Source organism: Agelaius phoeniceus, chromosome 15 (genome assembly GCF_051311805.1).
Source record: "Agelaius phoeniceus isolate bAgePho1 chromosome 15, bAgePho1.hap1, whole genome shotgun sequence".
Classification (NCBI taxonomy): Eukaryota; Metazoa; Chordata; class Aves; order Passeriformes; family Icteridae; genus Agelaius; species Agelaius phoeniceus.
This window is the reverse complement of record NC_135279.1, coordinates 16,859,318-16,879,686: the sequence shown is the minus strand read 5'-3', so window position 1 is coordinate 16,879,686 and position 20,369 is coordinate 16,859,318. Positions and strand designations below refer to the sequence as shown.

Here is a 20,369-nt window from a genome sequence, read left to right as displayed (position 1 = left end):
AATAATTTGAAACCAGGTTTGGAGAGCTAGGTAATATCTTTTTTATTAGATCAGTAGATAATTTGTAGCCAGATATTTATTCCGTGAGCCTCTGTGTGCGTGAGGAGCCCTCTGCCTCCCCCTGTCCCTCCCAGATCCATGAAAACACCTCTGGATGTTCCATCCCAGGGGCCAGACCCCAGCAGGGGCTGGGGGTACCCCGGGAAGGGCAGGGGGCACTTTGGGTGTCTGTGACCCCTCCCTGGCAGTGCCTGGGGCAGGGGAGACAGAGCGAGGATGGCCACGGGGATGGCTGAAAAGGCTTTTTTTATTTTTTTTTTTCCTTTTTTTCCCCCCTTTTTCCCCCCTTTTTTCCCCTCTTTTCCCTTTTTCCCTGGATGCTGGCAGGGAGAGGCCGGGCGGGCAGTGCTGTTGCAGCATTACCTCACCAGCGCCGAGCCGCGTTGGCTGCAGCCCGGGGAGGAGGAGGAGGAGGAGGAGGAGGAGGAGGAGGAGGAGGAGGAGGAGGATGCTATCTCCTGGCAACCCCCGCGCCTGTCACATCCATCAGGGCAGCGGATGCAGCCCCGGTGCCACGGGGGTCCTGCTGAGGAAGGCTCCCATCCCTTGGGATGAGCTTTTCTGGGGCTGTGGGGACAGGGATGGCAGCTCAGGGATGAGGGAACAGGAGCGAGGGCACTGTTGGGAAATCAGGCTGGAGAGGATAAGTCCAGGGGCAGAAATCCTGAGCTTGTCCCAGCTGATGGGTCAGGAACCCCCTCACCCCCAAGGAGGGGCTGCCGTGGCACTGAGGGTCCTTCCTGCAATTCCAGCTGGGATTCTGCCCATGCTGGGACACAGAGAGTGCCAGCACGGTGTCCCCAGGAGCAGGGAGCCCAGCAGAGCCCAGCTCCTGAGGAGCTGCTCCAGTCTGCTCCAGCCTGGGGGATCCCTCTGCAGCCACAGCCAGGCCACTCTGCCTTCCTGAGTTCTCCAGCACCGAAGATTTTCACCTCTGCCTCCCAAAAGGGGCAGCATGGGGTGAAATGTCTGTGCCCTTTCTGCTGGGGGATGCAGCCAGTCTGCATCCATCCTCTGCCTCAGGTCAAAATTCCTTCCTGAGCATCCATCCTCTGCCTCTGGCCAGAATTCCACCCTGAGCATCCATCCTCTGCCTCAGGCTAAAATTCCATCCTGAGCATCCATCCTCTGCCTTTAGCCAAAATTCCATCCTGAGCATCCATCCTCTACCTCAGGCCAAAATTCCATCCTGAGCATCCATCCTCTGCCTCAGGCTAAAATTCCATCCTGAGCATCCATCCTCTGCCCAGAATTCCTTCCTGAGCATCCATCCTCTGCCTCTGCCCAGAATTCCTTCCTGAGCATCCATCCTCTGCCTTTAGCCAAAATTCCTTCCTGAGCATCCATCCTCTGCCTTTAGCCAAAATTCCTTCCTGAGCATCCATCCTCTGCCTCAGGCCAAAATTCCATCCTGAGCATCCATCCTTTGCCTCAGGCCAAAATTCCATCCTGAGCATCCATCCTCTGCCTTTAGCCAAAATTCCATCCTGAGCATCCATCCCTGGCTCTGGCCAAAATTCCATCCTGAGCATCCATCCTCTGCCTTTAGCCAAATTTCCCTCCTCAGCATCCATCCTCTCCCTATGGCCAAAATTCCTTCCTGAGCATCCATACTCTGCCCAGAATTCCTTCCTGAGCATCCATCCTCTGCCTCTGCCCAGAATTCCATCCTGAGCATCCATCCTCTGCCTTTAGCCAAAATTCCATCCTGAGCATCCATCCCTGGCTCTGGCCAAAATTCCATCCTGAGCACCCATTCCTGGCTCTGAGCCCTCCCTGGGGGTTGGGACATCCCGGCAGGAGCAGCAGACACCTGGGGATGAGAGGCAGGAAAAGCTGGGAATGGCCCTGGGGCTGCCAGGCACGGCCTCTGGAGATACCAGGAGAGCCTTCAGCCTCACCCAGTGCACCAGCAGCAGCCTGGTCAGGGACTTGCACTGGAATGGGAATGGGAGTGGGAATGGGAAAGGGAATGGGAGATGGGAGTGGGAGTGGGAATGGGAATGGGAGTGGGAGTGGGAATGGGAATGGGAGTGGGAATGGGAAAGGGAATGGGAGATGGGAGGGGGAGTGGGAATGGGAATGGGAATGGGAGTGGGAGTGGGAGTGGGAATGGGAATGGGAGTGGGAATGGGAAAGGGAATGGGAATGGGAGTGGGAGTGGGAATGGGAATGGGAGTGGGAGTGGGAATGGGAGTGGGAGTGGGAATGGGAATGGGAGTGGGAATGGGAAAGGGAATGGGAGATGGGAGTGGGAGTGGGAATGGGAATGGGAATGGGAGTGGGAGTGGGAGTGGGAATGGGAATGGGAGTGGGAATGGGAAAGGGAATGGGAATTGGGCATGGGAATGGGGGATAGGAATGGGGGATGGGAATGGGGGATGGGAGTGGGAATGGGAATGGGAAAGGGAAGTGGAAAGGGAATGGGAAGGGCAATGGGAATGGGAATGGGAAAGGGAATGGGAGTGGGAGTGGGAAGGGGAATGGGAATATGAATGGGAATGGGAATGGGAATGGGAGTGGGAGTGGGAATGGGAAGGAGGCACGGAGCAGTGCTGGGATGGACTGCAGGAGGAGCAGAGGGATGGGGAAGCAGGAGCAGAGCAGATCCAAGGGGATCCAAGGGGATCTTGGCTCCTCCTGAGCTGCTCTGAGCCATGGGCTCAGCTTGCAGCCGATTCAGCACCAGCCCCGCCAGGGCTGGAGGCGCTAGGCAGCCCCGGGACGCTCCTGGCAGCTCCGGCAGGGGTGGAGATGGCGCTGGAGAAGAGCCGCGATGGCCCCGCAGCTCCTGAGCATTCCTCAGCACTCCTGGGCTGCCGGCAGTGCGGGAGAGGGGAGGGCAGCGGGGAGGAGCGGGGGAGGGAGCGCCTGATGAGGAATCCGGGAATGGGAGGCAGACAGAAAAACTAATCGGGGATGATTGAGGGAGAGCGGGAGGATGAGTGAAAGATTGAGACACAGTGATAAAGAATATGTCAGACGGACAGGAAAACTAATAAAGAATAATAACAGCCCCTGGCCCTGAGCAGCGCCCGCACCCGCCTCGGGCTGAGCGGGGAGAGGGGGGGACAGGCGGGGTGTGACAGCCACCCCTGCCCTGGGGACACACTGGGACACTGAGTGTGTGTGTGTGTGTGTGTGTGTGTGTGTGTGACAGCCACCCCTGCTCTGGGGACATTGGGACACTGTGTGTGTGTGTGTGTGTGTGTGTGTGTGTGTGTGTGACACCCACCCCTGCCCAAGGGACACACAGGGACACTGTGTGTGTGTGTGTGTGTGTGTGTGTGTGTGTGTGTGTGTGTGTGTGACACCCACCCCTGCTCTGGGGACATTGGGACACTGTGTGTGTGTGTGTGTGTGTGTGTGTGTGTGTGTGTGTGACACCCACCCCTGCCCTGGGGACACAGGGACACTGTGTGTGTGTGTGTGTGTGTGTGTGTGTGTGTGTGACACCCACCCTTGCCCTGGGGACACAGGGACATGGTGTGTGTGTGTGTGTGTGTGTGTGTGTGACACCCACCCCTGCCCTGGGGACACACACAGGGACACTGTGTGTGTGTGTGTGTGTGTGTGTGTGACACCCACCCCTGCCCAAGGGACACACTGGGACACTGTGTGTGTGTGTGTGTGTGTGTGTGTGTGTGTGTGTGTGACACCCACCCCTGCCCAAGGGACACACTGGGACACTGTGTGTGTGTGTGTGTGTGTGTGTGTGTGTGTGTGTGACACACACCCCTGCCCTGGGGACACTGGGACACTGTGTGTGTGTGTGTGTGTGTGTGTGACACCCACCCCTGCTCTGGGGACATTGGGACACTGTGTGTGTGTGTGCGTGTGTGTGTGTGTGTGTGTGTGTGTGTGACAGCCACCCCTGCCCTGGGGACACACAGGGACACTGTGTGTGTGTGTGTGTGTGTGTGTGTGTGTGTGTGACAGCCACCCCTGCCTTGGGGACACACTGGGACACTGTGTGTGTGTGTGTGTGTGTGTGTGTGTGTGTGTGTGTGACAGCCACCCCTGCTCTGGGGACACTGGGACACTGTGTGGGACACACTGGGACACTGTGTGTGTGTGTGTGTGTGTGTGTGTGTGTGTGTGTGACACCTACCCCTGCCCTGGGGACACACAGGGACACGCTCTGTGTCCCCCCCCCGGACACCTGGTCCTGCACAGAGCAGCTCTGGTAGCTCAGCCTTGCACTCACGGCCGTGCTGGTGCCCCTGGGGGTGTGTGTGGGTGTGCAAACACGGGTGGCACTGCCCCCCCACTTGTCACTGTCCCCTGGGGACACCCCTGGCCCAGCCCAGGAGGAGGGTGAGGTGCTGAGGGAGGTTTGCCCTCACCAGGTGTGTCCTGCTGGGTTAGGGGCACACCCAGATGGCCAGCCCAGCATGCAGGACCCCACAGAGCCCCTTCCCTTCCCTTCCCTTCCCTTCCCTTCCCTTCCCTTCCCTTCCCTTCCCTTCCCTTCCCTTCCCTTCCCTTCCCTTCCCTTCCCTTCCCTTCCCTTCCCTTCCCTTCCCTTCCCTTCAACAGAAGGGAAACCTCTGTCCTGTGCCTGCAGGGTAACACCACAGTGGGTTATGGGGGATTCCTCGATGTTATTACAGCACTAATTAATCACTGGGCCTGATGGTTTTCCTGTGGGATCCTTCCTGCGCTTCCCAGAAAGCCAAAGTGTCCCTGCAGTGCTGGAGCTGTGACAGGGCTGCTGCAAACAGGGAACTGAGCAGGGGCTGCATGTCCAACCTCCTCTAAAACCTCCTTTTTAAAGGTTTTTGGGAAAGAATCTTCTTTCTCTGGAGTCAAACCCTGCAGTGTGGGGTTATTTAGGAGTGTGAGTGCCCTCAGCTGTGTCCATGTGAGATCAGAGCAGTGAGATGGGCTCAGGGAGGTAATTCCCAGTTTTCCAAAGCTGCCTTTCCCCAGGAATGTGGGAGCTGGGATGTGATTGGCACCTGTGGGCTGATGGACAGGCAGGAGGGAACAGGGAGGGGGCAGGCACAGCTCCCTGTCCATGGAGCAGAGGTGGCTCCTGCTGTTCCCGTTAATCCCATCAGGGCTGCTGGCACCAAGCCCCGGGGCTCTGGGCCGTGCCCCGGGCCAGCCTCAGCTCGGGTGGGTGGGCAGGAGAGCCTGCACTGGGCAGCTGAGCCTCCTGGTGGGGTTAAACCATGGTGCCAGGCCAGCCTGAGCCTTCATACTGGGATAAAGGGGGGCCTGGCACTGGGAGCAGGGCAGGGATGGGGACAGGGTGGGGTGAGAGCTCTGGGGATGGGGACAGGGAAAGGGTGGGGTGAGAGGTCTGGAGATGAGGGGACAGGGACAGGGTGGGGTGAGAGCTCTGGGGCTGAGGGGACAGGGACAGGGTGGGGTGAGAGCTCGGGGAATGGGGACGGGGACAGGGTGGGGTGAGAGCTTGGGGGATGAGGGGACAGGGACAGTTTGGGATGGGAGCTCTGGGGATGAGGGGACAGGGACAGAGTGGGGTGAGAGTTTTGGGGATGAGGGATGGGGACAGGATGGGGTGAGAGCTCTGGGGATGGGGACAGGGACAGTTTGGGGTGAGAGCTCTGGGGGTGAGGGGACAGCTCTGGGGCTGAGGGGACAGGGACAGGGTGGGGTGAGAGCTCTGGGGCTGAGAGGACAGCTCTGGGGGTGAGGGGACAGCTCTGGGGCTGAGGGGACAGGGACAGCAGCGTGGGGATGATCAGCTGGCCATGGAGGCTCTCCCTGTGTTGGAGGAGCACAGTTCCCCGCTGGCAGAGGAGCAGAGCCCCTGCCCAGCTGCTGGCAGAGCACCCCAGCCTTGTCCCCATCAGTCTGCAGGGGGAACAAACGGAGCCGAGCGTTCTGCTGGGCTCCAGCTCCAGAGCCCCCCGGGGAGGGGGCTGGGCTGCCTCTAAATCTCCTAATCCCCTTCATCAGAGTGCCAGACAAGCAGAGACACCGAGCAAACTGCCTGGGGCTGGGCCCCCCTGCTCCTCTGAGCTGCTGCAAATCCCAATCATCCTGCGGGCGATTACAGGGGCTTCTCCTGGAGCACAATATCCAATCTCCCCCAGAGGCCACCGCAACATATGCAGGGCCAGGCTCCGGGGCCACGGCGGGCTTGTCTCTGCTCATCCTATTACCGGAGAGCCTGGCAGGGATGTGCCAGGGGGGCGGGCACTGCCAGGGGCGCCGGGCACCCCCCGAGCCAGCGGGGAAGGAGCGAGCGGCTCCCCCAGCACTGCGGGCTGTGCCCGGCCCTCCCTGCCCTCTCCATGGTCCTGCTCTGGAGGCTTCACAGCTGCCTGCCCGTGGGAATCGTGGATTTAAACACATTTTGTGATTAAAAAAAAAAAAAGAAAAAGTGGTGTCAGCTTTTCCCGTTCTTTTGGAACCTCCACCCTGAGCGCTGGGCTGGCTCAGCGGTGATCCAGAGCCCTGCTGCCGTGCCAGGGGGGATTTGTGGCCATCAGCACAGCAGAAAGAGCTGTCCCGTGGCTCATCCAAGGAAAAATCCTCCCTGCTGGGCTCTCCCTGCCCAGGCAGCTCTGGGCAGGGCTCTGCTGGCTCACTCCAGAGTTGCTTGGCCCAGGAACCACCTCAGGACCTTTTTTTAAGGATGCAGTGAGGAGAGGTCAGGCTGTTCTGAGGTTCCCAGCTGGCTCCCTGTGTCCAGCTGCCAGAAATGCCCATTGCTGTGGGAGGGAGGAACCTGGACAAGCACACACGGGGATGGGGGTGAGGCCCTGAGGGTGCCCAGAGCGGCTGGGGCTGCCCCTGGATCCCCCAAGGCCAGTCTGGACACTGGGGCTTGGAGCAACCTGGGACAGTGGGAGGTGTCCCTGCATGGATGAGCTTTAATTTCCCTTCCAACCCAGCCCCAACCATTCCCTGATTGCAGGGCTGGGGTCACTCTGTGTGGGAGGAGATGCTGCTGGGATGTGGTGCAGGTACCTGCCCATCACAGGGGCCATGAACAGCCCTATGCCCCTCTCCCCTTCTCTCCACGTGGGAAGTGCCAGAGCAGGAAGGCAGAAGGCTCCCAATGAAAGCAGATAAAAGGAATCAGTTTCCTGTGTACAGCAAAAGCTCAGCTGGAGGGACCCATGGCCACTGGGAACACCCAAGGATGTGGATTTAGCAGGATCAGAGCTCCTTCCCCTCCCCTGACCAGGTGGGACATGGAATAAGATGCCCAGAGCAGCTGTGGCTGCCCCTGGATCCCTGGCAGTGCCCAAGGCCAGGCTGGACAGGGCTTGGAGCAGCCTGGGACAGTGGGAGGTGTCCCTGCCATGGCAGGGGTGGCACTGGGGGGTCTCCAAGGTTCCTTCCAACCCAAACCCTTCTGTGCTTCTGTGATCCTGTGGCTACTGAAAATCCAGCTTTAAACCTCCCAGTGCTTAGGGCTGAGCCAAGACCTGCTGGGAGAACCCTCAAGAGGAAATGGTGCCACTGCACAGCTGGAGCCAGCAAGAGATCCCAAACCTCATCCCCATTACCATGCAAGGCCTGGAAATGACTCTGCCAGGCCCATGCAGGCAGCTGGACAGCTGGGGCTGCAGGTCAGGCCCTGGGGAGGCACAGGAATTAAATTTCCCATCAAAATGGATGTCCCTGGCCTGGCACTCTCCCAGCTCCTGCTGTAAGCCAGGACCCAATTAAACCAGAGGTACCTGGGAAAGGCAGGTCACAGCAGAGCTTTGGCATGAGCCAGCCCAGCACTGTCACACGCTGTCCCCAGCAGCCACCCCTCACTCCTCAGGGATGTCCAGCAGCTCCCACCTGCTCCATCTTCACCAGGAATGAATGCCCAGGGACTGGGCAGGGACAGTGAGGCCACATCACCCCAGCCATGGAGCCCAGGCAGCTGGGACAGTCCTGGGGGGCAAGATCCCTGTGCCCACCCTCTGCAGGGCTCTGGGGGCACTGAATCCCATCCTGAGGGTGCTGCTGGGATGGATCCCTGTGCCCATTCCTGTTCCCATCCCCCTGCAGGGATCTGTGGACACCAATTCCCATGGTGAGGGTGCTGATGGGGTCCCTGTCCATTCCTGTTTCCCACCCCCTTGCTGTGCTCTGGGGGCACCAATTCCCATCCTGAAGGTGCTGCTGATGGGGTTCCTATGCCCATTCCTGTTCCCAAACCCTGCAGAGCTCCATGGGCACCAATTCCCCTCCTGAGGGTGCAGCTGGGGTCCCTGTGCCCATTCCTGTTCCCCATCCCCCTGAAGCATTCCACGGGCACTGAATCCCATCCTGAGGGTGCTCCTGCTGGGGTCCCTGTGCCCATTCCTGTTCCCAAACCCTTCAGGGCTCCATGGGCACCAATTCCCCTCCTGAGGGTGCTCCTGCTGGGGTCCCTGTGCCCATTCCTGTTCCCCATCCCCCTGAAGTGTTCCATGGGCACCAGTTCCCATCCTGAGGGTGCAGCTGGGTCCCTGAGCCCCCCGGCAGTGCCGGCAGCCTCCGCAGCCGCAGCACCGCAGCCCCTCGCAGCCAGGCGGTAATTGATGTGTGCTGCCATGGAAACCAGAGGGCTCCAGCCCGGCTGGATGCGAGCTCAGGGCTCTGCCGGAGGAGGGGAAGGCTGGAGTGCCGGTGTGGGGTGAGGGGAGAGCACAGGAACGGGAGGAGAGGCCGGAGGGAATGAGGAGGGAGTGGGATGGGTGGGACAGGGCTGGCAGAGAGGGGAAGGAGGCACAGATGGCATCAGGGAGGGGTCTGGATATCCTGGGATGGCTGAGGAGGAGGGACTGTGAGGGCATGGAATGTTCAGGAGGGACAGGGAGGGCCTGGGACTGTCTCTGCTAAGGAAAACACCCTTTGGTCACCTGTCCTGGGGGCAGCTCTGCCCTCTGTGCCAGCTGTGCCAGCCTGGAACCACCCTCAGCATCCAGACCCTCTTTCCTTGGGATGGCAGCAAAGGGGACGGGGCTGCCCAGGGTCCCTGGGGACACATCCCTGCTCCCAGCTGGCCTGGGCCTGCCCGAGGAGCAGCTGGGACCCCCCCAGGCCCCAGCACGAGGGGAAGCCCTCAGGAATGGGGGCATTGGATCCCCTCTGATGGCCCTGCAGAGCCCTGGGGAGGGGATGGCTCAAAAGGAGCCCCTGCAAGGAGAGGGGAGGCTGAGCTTCATCTCCACATGGGAACTCCTCCTTCCTGGAGTCCTCCAGGCTGGGAAGGAGCCTGTGCCTGGTGGTGCAGTCACAGTGAGCCCAGAGCTGAGCAGGGAGAGTGCAAGGCTGTGTGTGAGCCCAGCACAGCCCAGATGTGCCACAGCTGTATGGAACCCACCAGAGAGGGGACAGCCCTACCCCGAGCCAGGAAACCTCCCGGGATCATCGGGATCCTGTGCAAAGGCAGGCAGGGAAACCCCACAGCCAGGGCTGGAGGAGCTGGGGTGGGAACAGCCACAAATGGGCCAGGTTTGGAATAACCCAGATGTTTCCAAAGGGTCTGAAATACCCCAAAACCCCCAGCCATGCCTGGGAAAGGAGATGCTGAAATGGTGGGAAATGGAGCAAGTCTCCAAGGAGCAATGGTGGAGATGGGAGGGGGTCCAGAGAGCTTGGATGGGATTTTCCCTGATTCCCACCGTGGCTGGTGACAGGTGCAGGCAGCCTTGGGGCTGGAGGTGTTTTTTCACTGAAATATTTGGGTTTCAATCACAGAATCAATGACAGAATCATGGAATGGCTTGGGTTGGAAGGGGCCTGGAAGCCTCTCCAGCTCCAACCCCCTGCCATGGGCAGGGACACCTTCCACTGGAGCAGGATGATCCAAACCCTGTCCAACCTGGCCTTGAAGGAGTCTGGTCTGTGGGAAAGTGCTCTGGGGGCATATCCTCCTTTTCCATGTGCAGGAGCATCCTCGAGCTGGCAAACAAGGAGCCAAGAGCAGGGCAAGGAAACAGGCAGATCCCAAACCCTCCCCAGCTCTTTCTTCCCCTGAGGGTGCTCAGGGGGAGGTGTGGGAAGGAGCAGCCAGGCCCAGAAGCAGCCGGGTTTTCACACTTTTATTGTAAAGCTTTAGGAAGGGCTAATTACAATGGAATTGGTCATCTTGACAGCTCAGCAAACGAACGGAACAGGGGAGAACGGAAAGAAAGGGGCATCACGACGGTGTCATGCTCACGGCTCCGAACAGAAAGGGTTACAAGGGAATCAATTGTGCTCACAGCGCCCGGGGAAAACCAAGCCCAAGGCCCAAAGGCTTCCCCGCACAGGGAAATGCATCACACATTGAGCAGTACAACCTTAGCAAGAGGCATCGCCTTAGACATAGGGCACCATCTGAAAAATAGTGGGGGGACTTTACTCTGCCATAGGATTTCTCCTTTAGAAAAGCTACACCTGCATGTACATAAAACTGTACAAAAAACAAGGCATCACAAGCAAGGAAATGAAATCTCGTATAAATAGAACCAACACTGAAGAGCTACAAAGGGGTCGCTTAGATCCTTCCCACGCAGCCCGCCTGCTCCCTGGCTCCCACCTTTGGTTTTCCCCCTGGCTTGTCCTAGTGCAGTGTGAGATACAGTGAACCCTCCTCCTCCTCCTCCCTGTGCTTGTCTGGACTGGAGCCCGTGGGGAGCTGTCCTCCCCCCACGCGCACAGAGGCTTTATCCTTCTGGCTTATAATTGTGCAAATGAGCTTCTTCCCACAGCACCTCTTCCTCGCCCTCCCCCAGGACTGATCCCCAGCCACACTGGCAGCTTTCCCCCGGGACAAATCCCCTCAAACCCCTCTCCCAGGACTGATGGCCGGCACCCTCTCCTCCCCAGGCACCCATCCCTGCACCCCTGGCACCCCATTGAGGCCCCGGTCCCATTGCCCCCCTCTGGCCTTGCCCACACACCCACCCAGTGCCCCGAGACCCCCAAGCCCTCTGCACCCCCAGACATCCAACTCTGGCCCCACCGTGCTCCCCTTGAAACCCCCCCAGACCGCTGTGCACCCCCACAGGACTCAGCCACCCCCAAACCCATCCCCAGCCCCATCCCCCGGGGACCCCCTGCGCTCCCCCCTCCCTCCCTCCCTCCCTCCACACCGTGCTCGCACTGAGGACCTCGCCAGGTGCTCCAGGAGACAGCACAGCAATTCCAGCCACAGCAATTCCAGCCTCGGGATCCCTCTGGAGACCCCAGCACAGGGTAGGGAGCCCCCCGGCCGGGATGAGGTGGTCTTGGACAAGCCCCCCTCAGATGTGGCTCTGCCGGGGGTCCCCGAGAGGGGCACTGGACACTGCCACTGCCTGGGCCCAGGGGAGGCGTGAGCAGCCGAGTTGGCAGTGGAGTCAAAAGATCGTGGCCAGCGCGGCCAAATTGCACATTCTGCCCAGTTTGGCCCTGAAACTACAGAGCTACAATAAAAACAAGGTCAGGAGCGGCACCTGCTCCGGCAGCCAGAGCGGGGAAGCGCGGCCCCGCAGGGCAGAGCGGGAATCCCGGCCGGGCGGGGCGGGGCAGGGCAGGCCGCTGGATCCCACCGGAATGGGAGCACCCCGGCCGGGCAGGCCGCTGGATCCCACCGGAATGGGAGCACCCCGGCCGGGCAGGCCGCTGGATCCCACCGGAATGGGAGCACCCCGGCCGGGCGGGAGCAGCAGCGGGAGGAGGGTCCTGCCTCCTCCGGCTGGCACCGCCGGGGCCGGGCCATGCGGGGTGGCAGCGGTGCCACCCGGGGAAGGCAGGGCTGGGGCACGAAGGGCACGAGGGACATGAAGCAGAGGTGCGAGCAGGCGCCTTCTGCCGCCTTTCCTCTGTGCCCCGGGCTCGGCTGGCACCGTGCCCCCTCAGGGAGCCAGCGGGGAGGTGGCTGCGTGTGCCACCGCCCCATGGGGGAGAGGAGCTGCTCAGAGCGGGGTGCTGGGGGAGAGGCTGGGCAGGGGTCCCGACAGGCACTACAGCTATGGCAGGGCATAGCCCCAGCCCTGCGGGGTCCCTGTGCCACCGGAGCCCCGCGCCAGCCCCGCGGGCACTGACCGAGAGCCGTCCTGCCGGCCTCGCTCCCTCGGGAAGGTGCCAGAGCTGGAGACGGGAAGCACAAGGGTGCAGCACGGCCCCTCCCGCGGCCCGGAGGGGATGGGCTACCCAGGAATGAGGCGCGAGTCGCCCGGACCCCTCCGGCCAGGAGTGCACCCCAAAACCAGGGCTGTGCCCCGCTGCCAAGGGAGCAGCGACAGAGCCGGGGGTGCCCCTCAGGAAGCCCTGTGAGGGCCAGGGGCTCCTCTGACCCTGCACGGGAGCTGAGGACGCCGGGGCAGCAGGAACCTGCCGGGAGACCGGTGGACCTTTGACAATGGAAGAGAAAGCTGGACCCCGTGAGAGTGGCCCTGGGGCCTAAGGGCAGCGGAGTCCAGCGGGCAGGGGCTCGGCGGCCCCCGGTGTGACCCTGAGACAAAGCTCCTCCTCACAAAGGCAATGGTGGCTTTACAGGCGGATGGGACGGAGGTCGAGGGCACGGCACAGCCTGGCCTCGTGGGCATCCCCTGCCCCAGAGGAGGCCCGAGGCGATGGGCTGAGAGCCGGGGCCGCTGGCGGCCTCCCTGCCAGCAGAGGCGGACTGAGGGCTTCTCCGGACCCAGCCGGTCCCTTCCTGGGGACATCCCCTCCCCGGACCCAGCCGGTCCCATGTCTGGGGGCTTCCCCACCCCTCCTCCACCCGCCAGGCGCAGGGCCACCACCGGGACCCCCCCCACACCCCCAAAGCAGCCCCCACCTATGGCACCGGGCAGTCCCTAGGGACCCTGCAGCTTGTGGGCACAGTGACAACGTTCAGAAAGAGATCCAGGCTGAAAAACAGCAAAGTCCCTACAGTCCGGCCAGGATGCTGCCCCTCTCCTCCAGCTCCCCAGCTGCTGTTTCAGGGACTGATCACATCTCTATTTACAATATAGAACACGAGTGCGGGCTGGACGCTGCGCTCCCAGGGGCTCTTCCACGCAGGAAACCATTCAAAGCTGGAACTTGCTCCCTGTGGTTTGTTTTTTTTTTTTTTTCTCTTTTTTTTTTGTTTTGTTTTTCCTCTTTTTTTTTGTCTGCTTTTTTTTTTTCTCATTTTGTTTTGTTTTGTTTTCTCTTTAAATGTCTTTTTGTTTGTTTCAAGGACAATAAAAAGTTGCGATCAGGCAGGACTTGAATGTCATTCCTATAAGATTCGTATTTACAGGAGTCTACAGCAAAGAGACAGGCAGCTGGCTCCCCGTGCTCGGGGACACTCCTCGTCCTATGCCCCAGGAACTCCACCAGCTCTGCGTGGACCTTTGGTACGTAAGCCCTTCTCTCCCTTCTCCGTGCCCTCCGCACCAGGAGCCTGCCCAGCCCTCCCCGGCAGCAGTTCGGGATGCTCGGCAATCGGGGTCGGGATGCTTTTCGCCCTCCCCACCCACCCCCAGCCCCGGGCAACAGGGGGTTAAAAAGGCGCTCCTCTCATCCCTGCCTCACCCTGCCCTGCTCCCCGCAGAGCCCCCTGCCTGGAGAAGCGGCCGGAGCCATAAAGCATCGAAGTGGAAAATGTTCCTCTGGCCTCAGCTCCCTGCCCCTCACGCCCAGCCTCACAGGTAGATCTCCCTCTTGGTGGTCTGGGCCGAGGGGGTGGTGGCTGGCTGGAAGTCCGAGGTCTGGGTGAGAGGAATTTCCTCCATGGGAGAGTCCTTGCAGGGCTCATGGCTACTATTGGAGAAGGCACTGTACGTGGGGAGCAGGCGGAGGTTGGCCATTTTGGTGCTGCGCTCTTCCGACAGTCTGGGGCTGCCGTTCCCGACTTGCTCTTGACTCCCTCTGTCTTGGTAAGGCACAAAAGTGGAGAGTTTGAGGGCGTTCTTGGGCCTGCGGCTGGGGGAGGACTGGCCAGGCATCCAGCAGGTGTCGGAGTGGCCGAACTCTGTGCACTCCCGGGTGCAGGTCCCAGTCATGGCTACATCGGGCAGAGGCCGGAGATCTGCAGGAAACAAGGGACAGCAGTGTTAGCCCCAGGAACCCCAGCTTGGGAACCCCACTTGGGGAACCTGGCCTTGGGAACCTGGCCTCAGGAACCCTGCCTTGGGAACCCCACCTTGGGAGCCCCGTCTTGGGAACCCTGCCTTGGGAACCCTGCCTTGGGAACCCCACTTTGGGAACCCTGTCTCGGGAACCCTGCCTTGGGAACTCCACTTTGGGAACCCTGCCTTGGGGACCCCACTTTGGGAACCCTGCCTTGGGAACCCCACTTTGGGAACCCTGCCTTGGGAACCCCACTTTGGGAACCCTGCCTTGGGAACCCCCTCTTGGGATGCAGGGAGGAGCAGCAGGGACTGGACATCTCCATCCTACCCATGCTGGGACAGACAGCTGGATTCATGGACACCCCAGGAGCTGGACCCATGGACACCCCAGGAGCTGGACCTACAGACACCCAGGAACTGGAGCCACAGACACCCTAGGAACTGGACCCACGGACACCCAGGAGCCAGACCCACAGACAAAAAAAACGGGAGCAAAGCAGAGCGGGTAGGGAAACCCAAAGCCACAGAGAAACAGGAGGCAGAGCACAGGGCAGAGCTCCCCAAGCCCCTCAGGAGACCAGGATTGCACAGGGAGGCTCCACAGCTTGGATTTGCAGAGCAGGACAGGCGCTGCCACACCAGGCCTGTGATCCCAGAAGGTGAGGCACCACCTGGAACCTGCTAAGCTCCAGGAATTCCCATTGGGCACCACCAATGGCATCCCATGGATCACTGTGCAGGGACAGAACTGCCCTGGATTCAGCCCCGAGGCACAGCCATGTGTGCTGGGCAGCATCCTCAGGCATCCCTGCCCTGCTCCCACCAGGCATTCCAGGCCACATTCCAGCCTCCCCTGGCACCCCCAGCAGGAACCACAAGCCCAGCCAGAAGTCCTGGTCTCCTGTGGAGCCTGCGGTCCCCAAGCAGACTGAGGCAAAGCCATGCCCACCCGAGAGAGGCTGGAGATGCCCTGGGGTGCCCCGTGGAGATGCCAGGGGTGCCCTGTGCACCAAACCCCTGCCCCAGAGGGAGCCCAGCACCCCAGGGCACCACAGCTCCCTGCTCCTGGCACAGCTGGGACACTGAGCACCAGTTAGACCAGTTCACATACTGGTGTCCTCACATGCCAGCCACCCCCTGCCCCAGGTGTCCCTGAGCCTTGGCCAGGTGTCCTTGGCACAGGCAGCACCTGTCACGAGGCTTCTGAGGCTGGAATTTGGCACTTCCATGCAGTCCCTCCCAGAGCCATCCCAGTCATGAGCCATTCCTTGATTTCTGCCCCAGTTTGGGACACCACAGAATGCCCCAGGACACGTCACTGCCTGCTGCCACAAGCAGATCCAGCCTGGTGCTGATGATGGGGTGGAAGCAGCTCAGAGGCTCTTGAGGCTGCTCAGACTTCCAGATGTCCCTGTGGTTCCCAAACATCCTCTCCATGTCTCCACCACTGTGGAGCTCTCTGCATTGACAGATTGATGGAGGGAGATGCTAAGGAGCTCTGGGGACCTGAGACCTGCTGGGGCACCCCCTTCCCATGGGACACACTCTGGTCCACACAATTCCCTTATCCCAAAAGCAGGGCAGACCCACAGGCACTCCTGAGCCTGGGGAAGAAGCAAACCAGAGCACCATGGTGGGGTTTCTGCCCTGGCCAACGCTCCCTCCTGCCACCAGTTTGGGACTGCCACACATCCGAGTCACCCTGGCACAGCTTTCACACACAGGATGCAGGAGAAGGCTCCAGACAACGCTGGGAATGCTTGACACAGGCATGGACGAAGGGGTGAAGTCAGCAGCCAACCATTGTGTGAGCACATCTTGCCCTAAACCAGCCCCCAGTGATGCTCCCCAAACCCTCAGCTGGGGGCTGGGGCCTGTGCCCACATTGCATCCCTGGCACCCCCGGGAGCTCCCCCTGGCAGCTGGGATATCCTGGCAGGAGCCACACGGACATACCTGATGGCAGCCCCCCTTCACAGCCTGCTCCGCTCAGGGGACTCTGATGAGGGGCAGAAAAAGGACGACAGCGTCACATCAGTGCACAGCCCCGGCCTCCACACCCCCTTCAGCCTCTGCCACCCTGGCCCCCTGGTCCCCTCCTCGGCCTCTCCTGGCCCTGTCCAGCCTCCTGGAGGCCGCTCAGCCACCGCTGCTCCTCCCTCACTCCTGGCTCCAGCTACATCCTGATCCTCCCTGGAGCCCAGTGGCCCCGCGGGACTCACACGGGGACACCGGAGCCACCTGGGTGGTGACACCAGAACCTCGGGCACATGGAGGGGTTGGGGCTGTGCACACACACAGGGACACACACATGGATACAGATGGATACACACACATGGATACACACATGGATACACACATGGATACACACACATGGATACACACACATGGGGACACACATAGATACACACATGGATACACATGGATACAGATGGATACACATGGATACACACATGGATACACACACATGGATACACACATGGATACACACATGGACACACACATGGACACACATGGATACAGATGGATACACACACATGGATACACACATGGATACACATGGACACACATAGATACACACACATGGACATACACGCATGGATACACACATGGATACACACATGGACACACACACATGGATACACACATGGATACACACACAGATACACATGGATACACACATGGACACACACATGGACACATGCATGGATAGACACACAGACACACACACATGGACACACACACATGGATACACACACATAGATACACACACATGGACACACACACATGGATACACACACATATGGATACACACACATGGATACACACCCGGATACACACATGGATACACACACACAGGGATACACACACACATGGACACACACGTGGACACACACATGGACACACACACAGACACACACACATGAACACACACATGGACACACACATGGACACACACATGGACACACACACAGACGCACACACATGGACACACACACGGACACACACACATATGGACACACACATGGACACACACACAGACACACACACATGGACACACACATGGACACACACATGGACACACACATGGACACACACACACCACACGGATCCACACCAGGATCCATCGCTCAGGATGCTGGCCCTGCTCGCGGCGCGGGGACAGCCATGCTCACACGGCGGGGATGAGAAGCAGCAGCACAGAAGCAGCCCAGGGGACACGGCGGGGGCACGGGCAGCACGGGAGCACAGCGTGGCAGGGCACATCCTTGGGGCTGGCCATGCACCAGTGCCCTGTTTCCTGGGGAATCGCCTCGATTCTCTCTCCCACATGAGATACACAACCAGAGGCACGAGGGCTCCGTTTCCATCCCTACTCTGGGCAAGCAGAAGCACAGAACGGAATCTGAACCCAAGAGGATCCATCCATCCCATCCAGGGATCCATCCATCCAGGTTTTCCTCTCAGGACCACAGGATGCTCCAGTGGCCACGCAGAGCCCTGGGCACTTTGAGGTCATGTTCTGTGGTCTTTCCCTTGTGTCCATGAGGAATTATTGCCATCCTTTCCTCACCAGCTTTCCTCCTGCATGTCCTTTCCTCTTGCAGAGAGGCCCTGCTGCTCTGTGCTCCCAGGGGAGTGGATGGGAGCCATCCTCTCTTCCTGGGGCAGAAGGAGCTTTGCCGAGCCCACAGAGGGGACTGGCAGGACTGAAATAAAATCCACCTCTGCAGGGAACAAAGCTACGGAGATTTCCTGGTGCCAGCAGCAGCTTGGGAATGGCAGGATCAAGCAGGAACGCTGTGTTCAGGGTCTTTTATTCTGCTCTACCCATTGTTTGCTCCTGGCACTGGAGCCTTTTTCCAGCGTTGTCCCCTCACTGGCAGAGCGGATTCTGTGCCATGAGCCCGGAACGGGGCAGGGTACAACTCCTGAATAGCTGGGACTGAGGGAAAACACGACCCCATGGCCTAATTCCCAGCACATGCTGGTGGCTCAGGGACTCCAGTGTGCCACCAGACAAGCACAAATCCCTCCTTGGTGGGAATTCTGCCCATGGATTTCCCCGTTTTGTGGGGTGATGAGGAGGCAGGCCCTCCCCTCGGGGTGCACAAAGGGTGCTCGGGATTTCCCTCCTCCACACAAAATGCCCTTTTGTGCCTCTGAGGCCCTGGAATGTGACGACCACGCCCTCTCTGGTATCAGGGTGTCCTGGTCACACCAAGTAAAGCTTTGTGCAGCTGCCGTGTTTTCCTGAGCTTTGGACCCTCCTGGTTATTCCAGGCCACCAGACTGTGCTTCCCAGGCAGGGAAGTGGGTGCTTGGGCATTCACAGCCCTCACATCCTCCTGGCTCTCCCCTTCCTGCAGCTTTGCCTCTCTCTGGCATGTCCTGGTCGGCTGCCTTGCAGTGTTTTCCTCCTCAGGGATGAACCCAGGGCAGGAAAAGTTGGATCCCTTTGGTTTCTTGGACACCATTGGGGTTTTACACCAGGATGCCCTCAGAGATTCCAGGTTGGCTCCTCTGGGAAGAGGCACAAATTGGTGCTGCTGCTAATTATTCCTGTGTCCCTCTCTCCCCACACAGGGCAGGAGCTCATCCTGTCACAGAGCTCCTCCAAACCTTTACTGGGGGATTCCAGCACAGCTCTGGGGCACTTTGGGAACAAGACAAAAGCAGCAGCCTCAGCCAGCATCCATCTCCTGCAGGAGATGGGCAGAGGTTCCCTCACCCTCTGCAAACCTGGGAGCTCCAAGCAGAGGCTGAGCCAGCCCCCAGCATGTTTTTTATGCCAGCCTGGTTTTTATCCCCAGCCTGGTTTGGTCTTCCTGCGTCTTCCACTTGTGTCAGTGCAGGGAGAGCAGGGATGGATGATGCAGCACAGGAGAAGTCTTGGAAGGGAGGGGAAGTGCTGGAGCAGCTCTGGGAGGGGAGGCAGAGGGGCTGTGACAGAGCAGAGCAGGGCAGAGGATGCAGAGAAGCCCAGGAAAGGGGAGGAGAGAAGCACAGCATGCCAGGAGGGACTGGAGAGGGTCAGTGGTGTGGGGAAATGGGCAAGGGTAGTGTGGGGAGAGCAGCTGGGAGGAAAATCTGATGGTTTCCCATAGCTGGGATCAGAAAGAGCCTTCTTCCCTCCCTGGGGAGAACTCATCCTGCCAGCTGCCCCAAAAGCAGAGCCCCAGAGCCCTGACCTGTGCTGGCTCTGGGGACAGAGGGACAGAGCAGGGCCCACGCTGCACCCTGGGCTGCCAGGGGTTCCAGAGGTCTGTCCTGAGCCAGGGAGAGGGGCAGGGCTGGCCACCGTGCTGTGGACACCTGGGAATGCCTCCCCTCCCATTCCTGGCCCTCAGGGCTCTGCAGACCCCTCTGGGATGTCCCTGAGGGTGGTGGCCCCCATGACATCACTCCCAGCAGCACTGTCCCCCCTCCCCGTGCAACAAGGACTCCCTTCCCGCCCCACAGCTCCTGGCAGTCGGCACCATTCCCTAGTTCACCATTCCTGGTGCCGTTCTCCTGCACCATGGCTCCTCCAGGAACCATTCCCAGGAATGCTGCTCCCTGCTGCCCGTGGCAGAGCTGCTGGCAGGCCCCATCCTGCCGTGCCAACATTCTCCACAGGTGCCACTCTCCCGCAGTGCCACTCCCCACAGCTGTGTCCCCCCAGGTGTGTCCCCCCAGGTGTGTGTGTCCCCAGGTGTGTGTCCCCCACGGCGCACTCCCGAAGGCACATCTCTCCCATGGTGCTGCTCCCTCCAGGTGCCATTGCCTGCAGTGCCATTCCTGGGAAATGCCATCCCCACGGCGCTGCTGCCTCCAGGTATGGGTCCCCCAGGGTGCCACATCCTGCAGGTGCCTCCAGGTGCTGCCCCCCCCGCTGCTGCTTTCCCTGCAGGCAGTGCAGCTGCAGTGGAGCCATCTCCTCCAGGTTCCATGTTTTACAGCACTGCTCCCTCCAGACACCACTTCCCTGCCGAGCTGCTTCCTCCAGGCACCGCTGCTGCTGCTCCCCTCCCTCCTCAGGCACCCTTAGGAACAGCTGGGATTGTGCAGCCCAACATGCCATGTTCTTACACTGGCTAGCCCCATTCCTATGCTATTCCATCCCATGAATAGAATCCCATCCTGTCCTATCCCATTGCCATCCTATCCCATTGCCATCCTATCCTATCCCATTCCTATCCTATCCTATCCTATCCTATCCTATCCTATCCTATCCTATCCTATCCTATCCTATCCTCTCCTATCCCATCCCATTCCTATCCTATCCTATCCTATCCTATCCTATCCTATCCTATCCTATCCTATCCTATCCCATTCCTATCCTATCCT

General features: G+C 60.0%; 1 protein-coding gene across 3 annotated transcripts in view; it reads right to left on the bottom strand.

Moving 5' to 3' along the window:
* Window positions 1-12,394: 12,394 nt before the first annotated feature.
* The window catches only part of PCDH1 (protocadherin 1), a 58,685-nt gene continuing 50,710 nt past the window's right edge, over window positions 12,395-20,369 (bottom strand). For 2 of the 3 annotated variants that reach the window (XM_054642893.2, XM_077186645.1), the window contains one exon: window positions 12,395-13,996. In XM_054642893.2, coding sequence (XP_054498868.2) covers window positions 13,611-13,996 — 386 coding nt within the window. In that variant the 3' untranslated portion in view covers window positions 12,395-13,610. Of the gene's footprint in view, window positions 13,997-15,995; window positions 16,039-20,369 lie in introns of all 3 variants that reach the window. The other variant, XM_054642894.2, reaches the window with a different exon arrangement.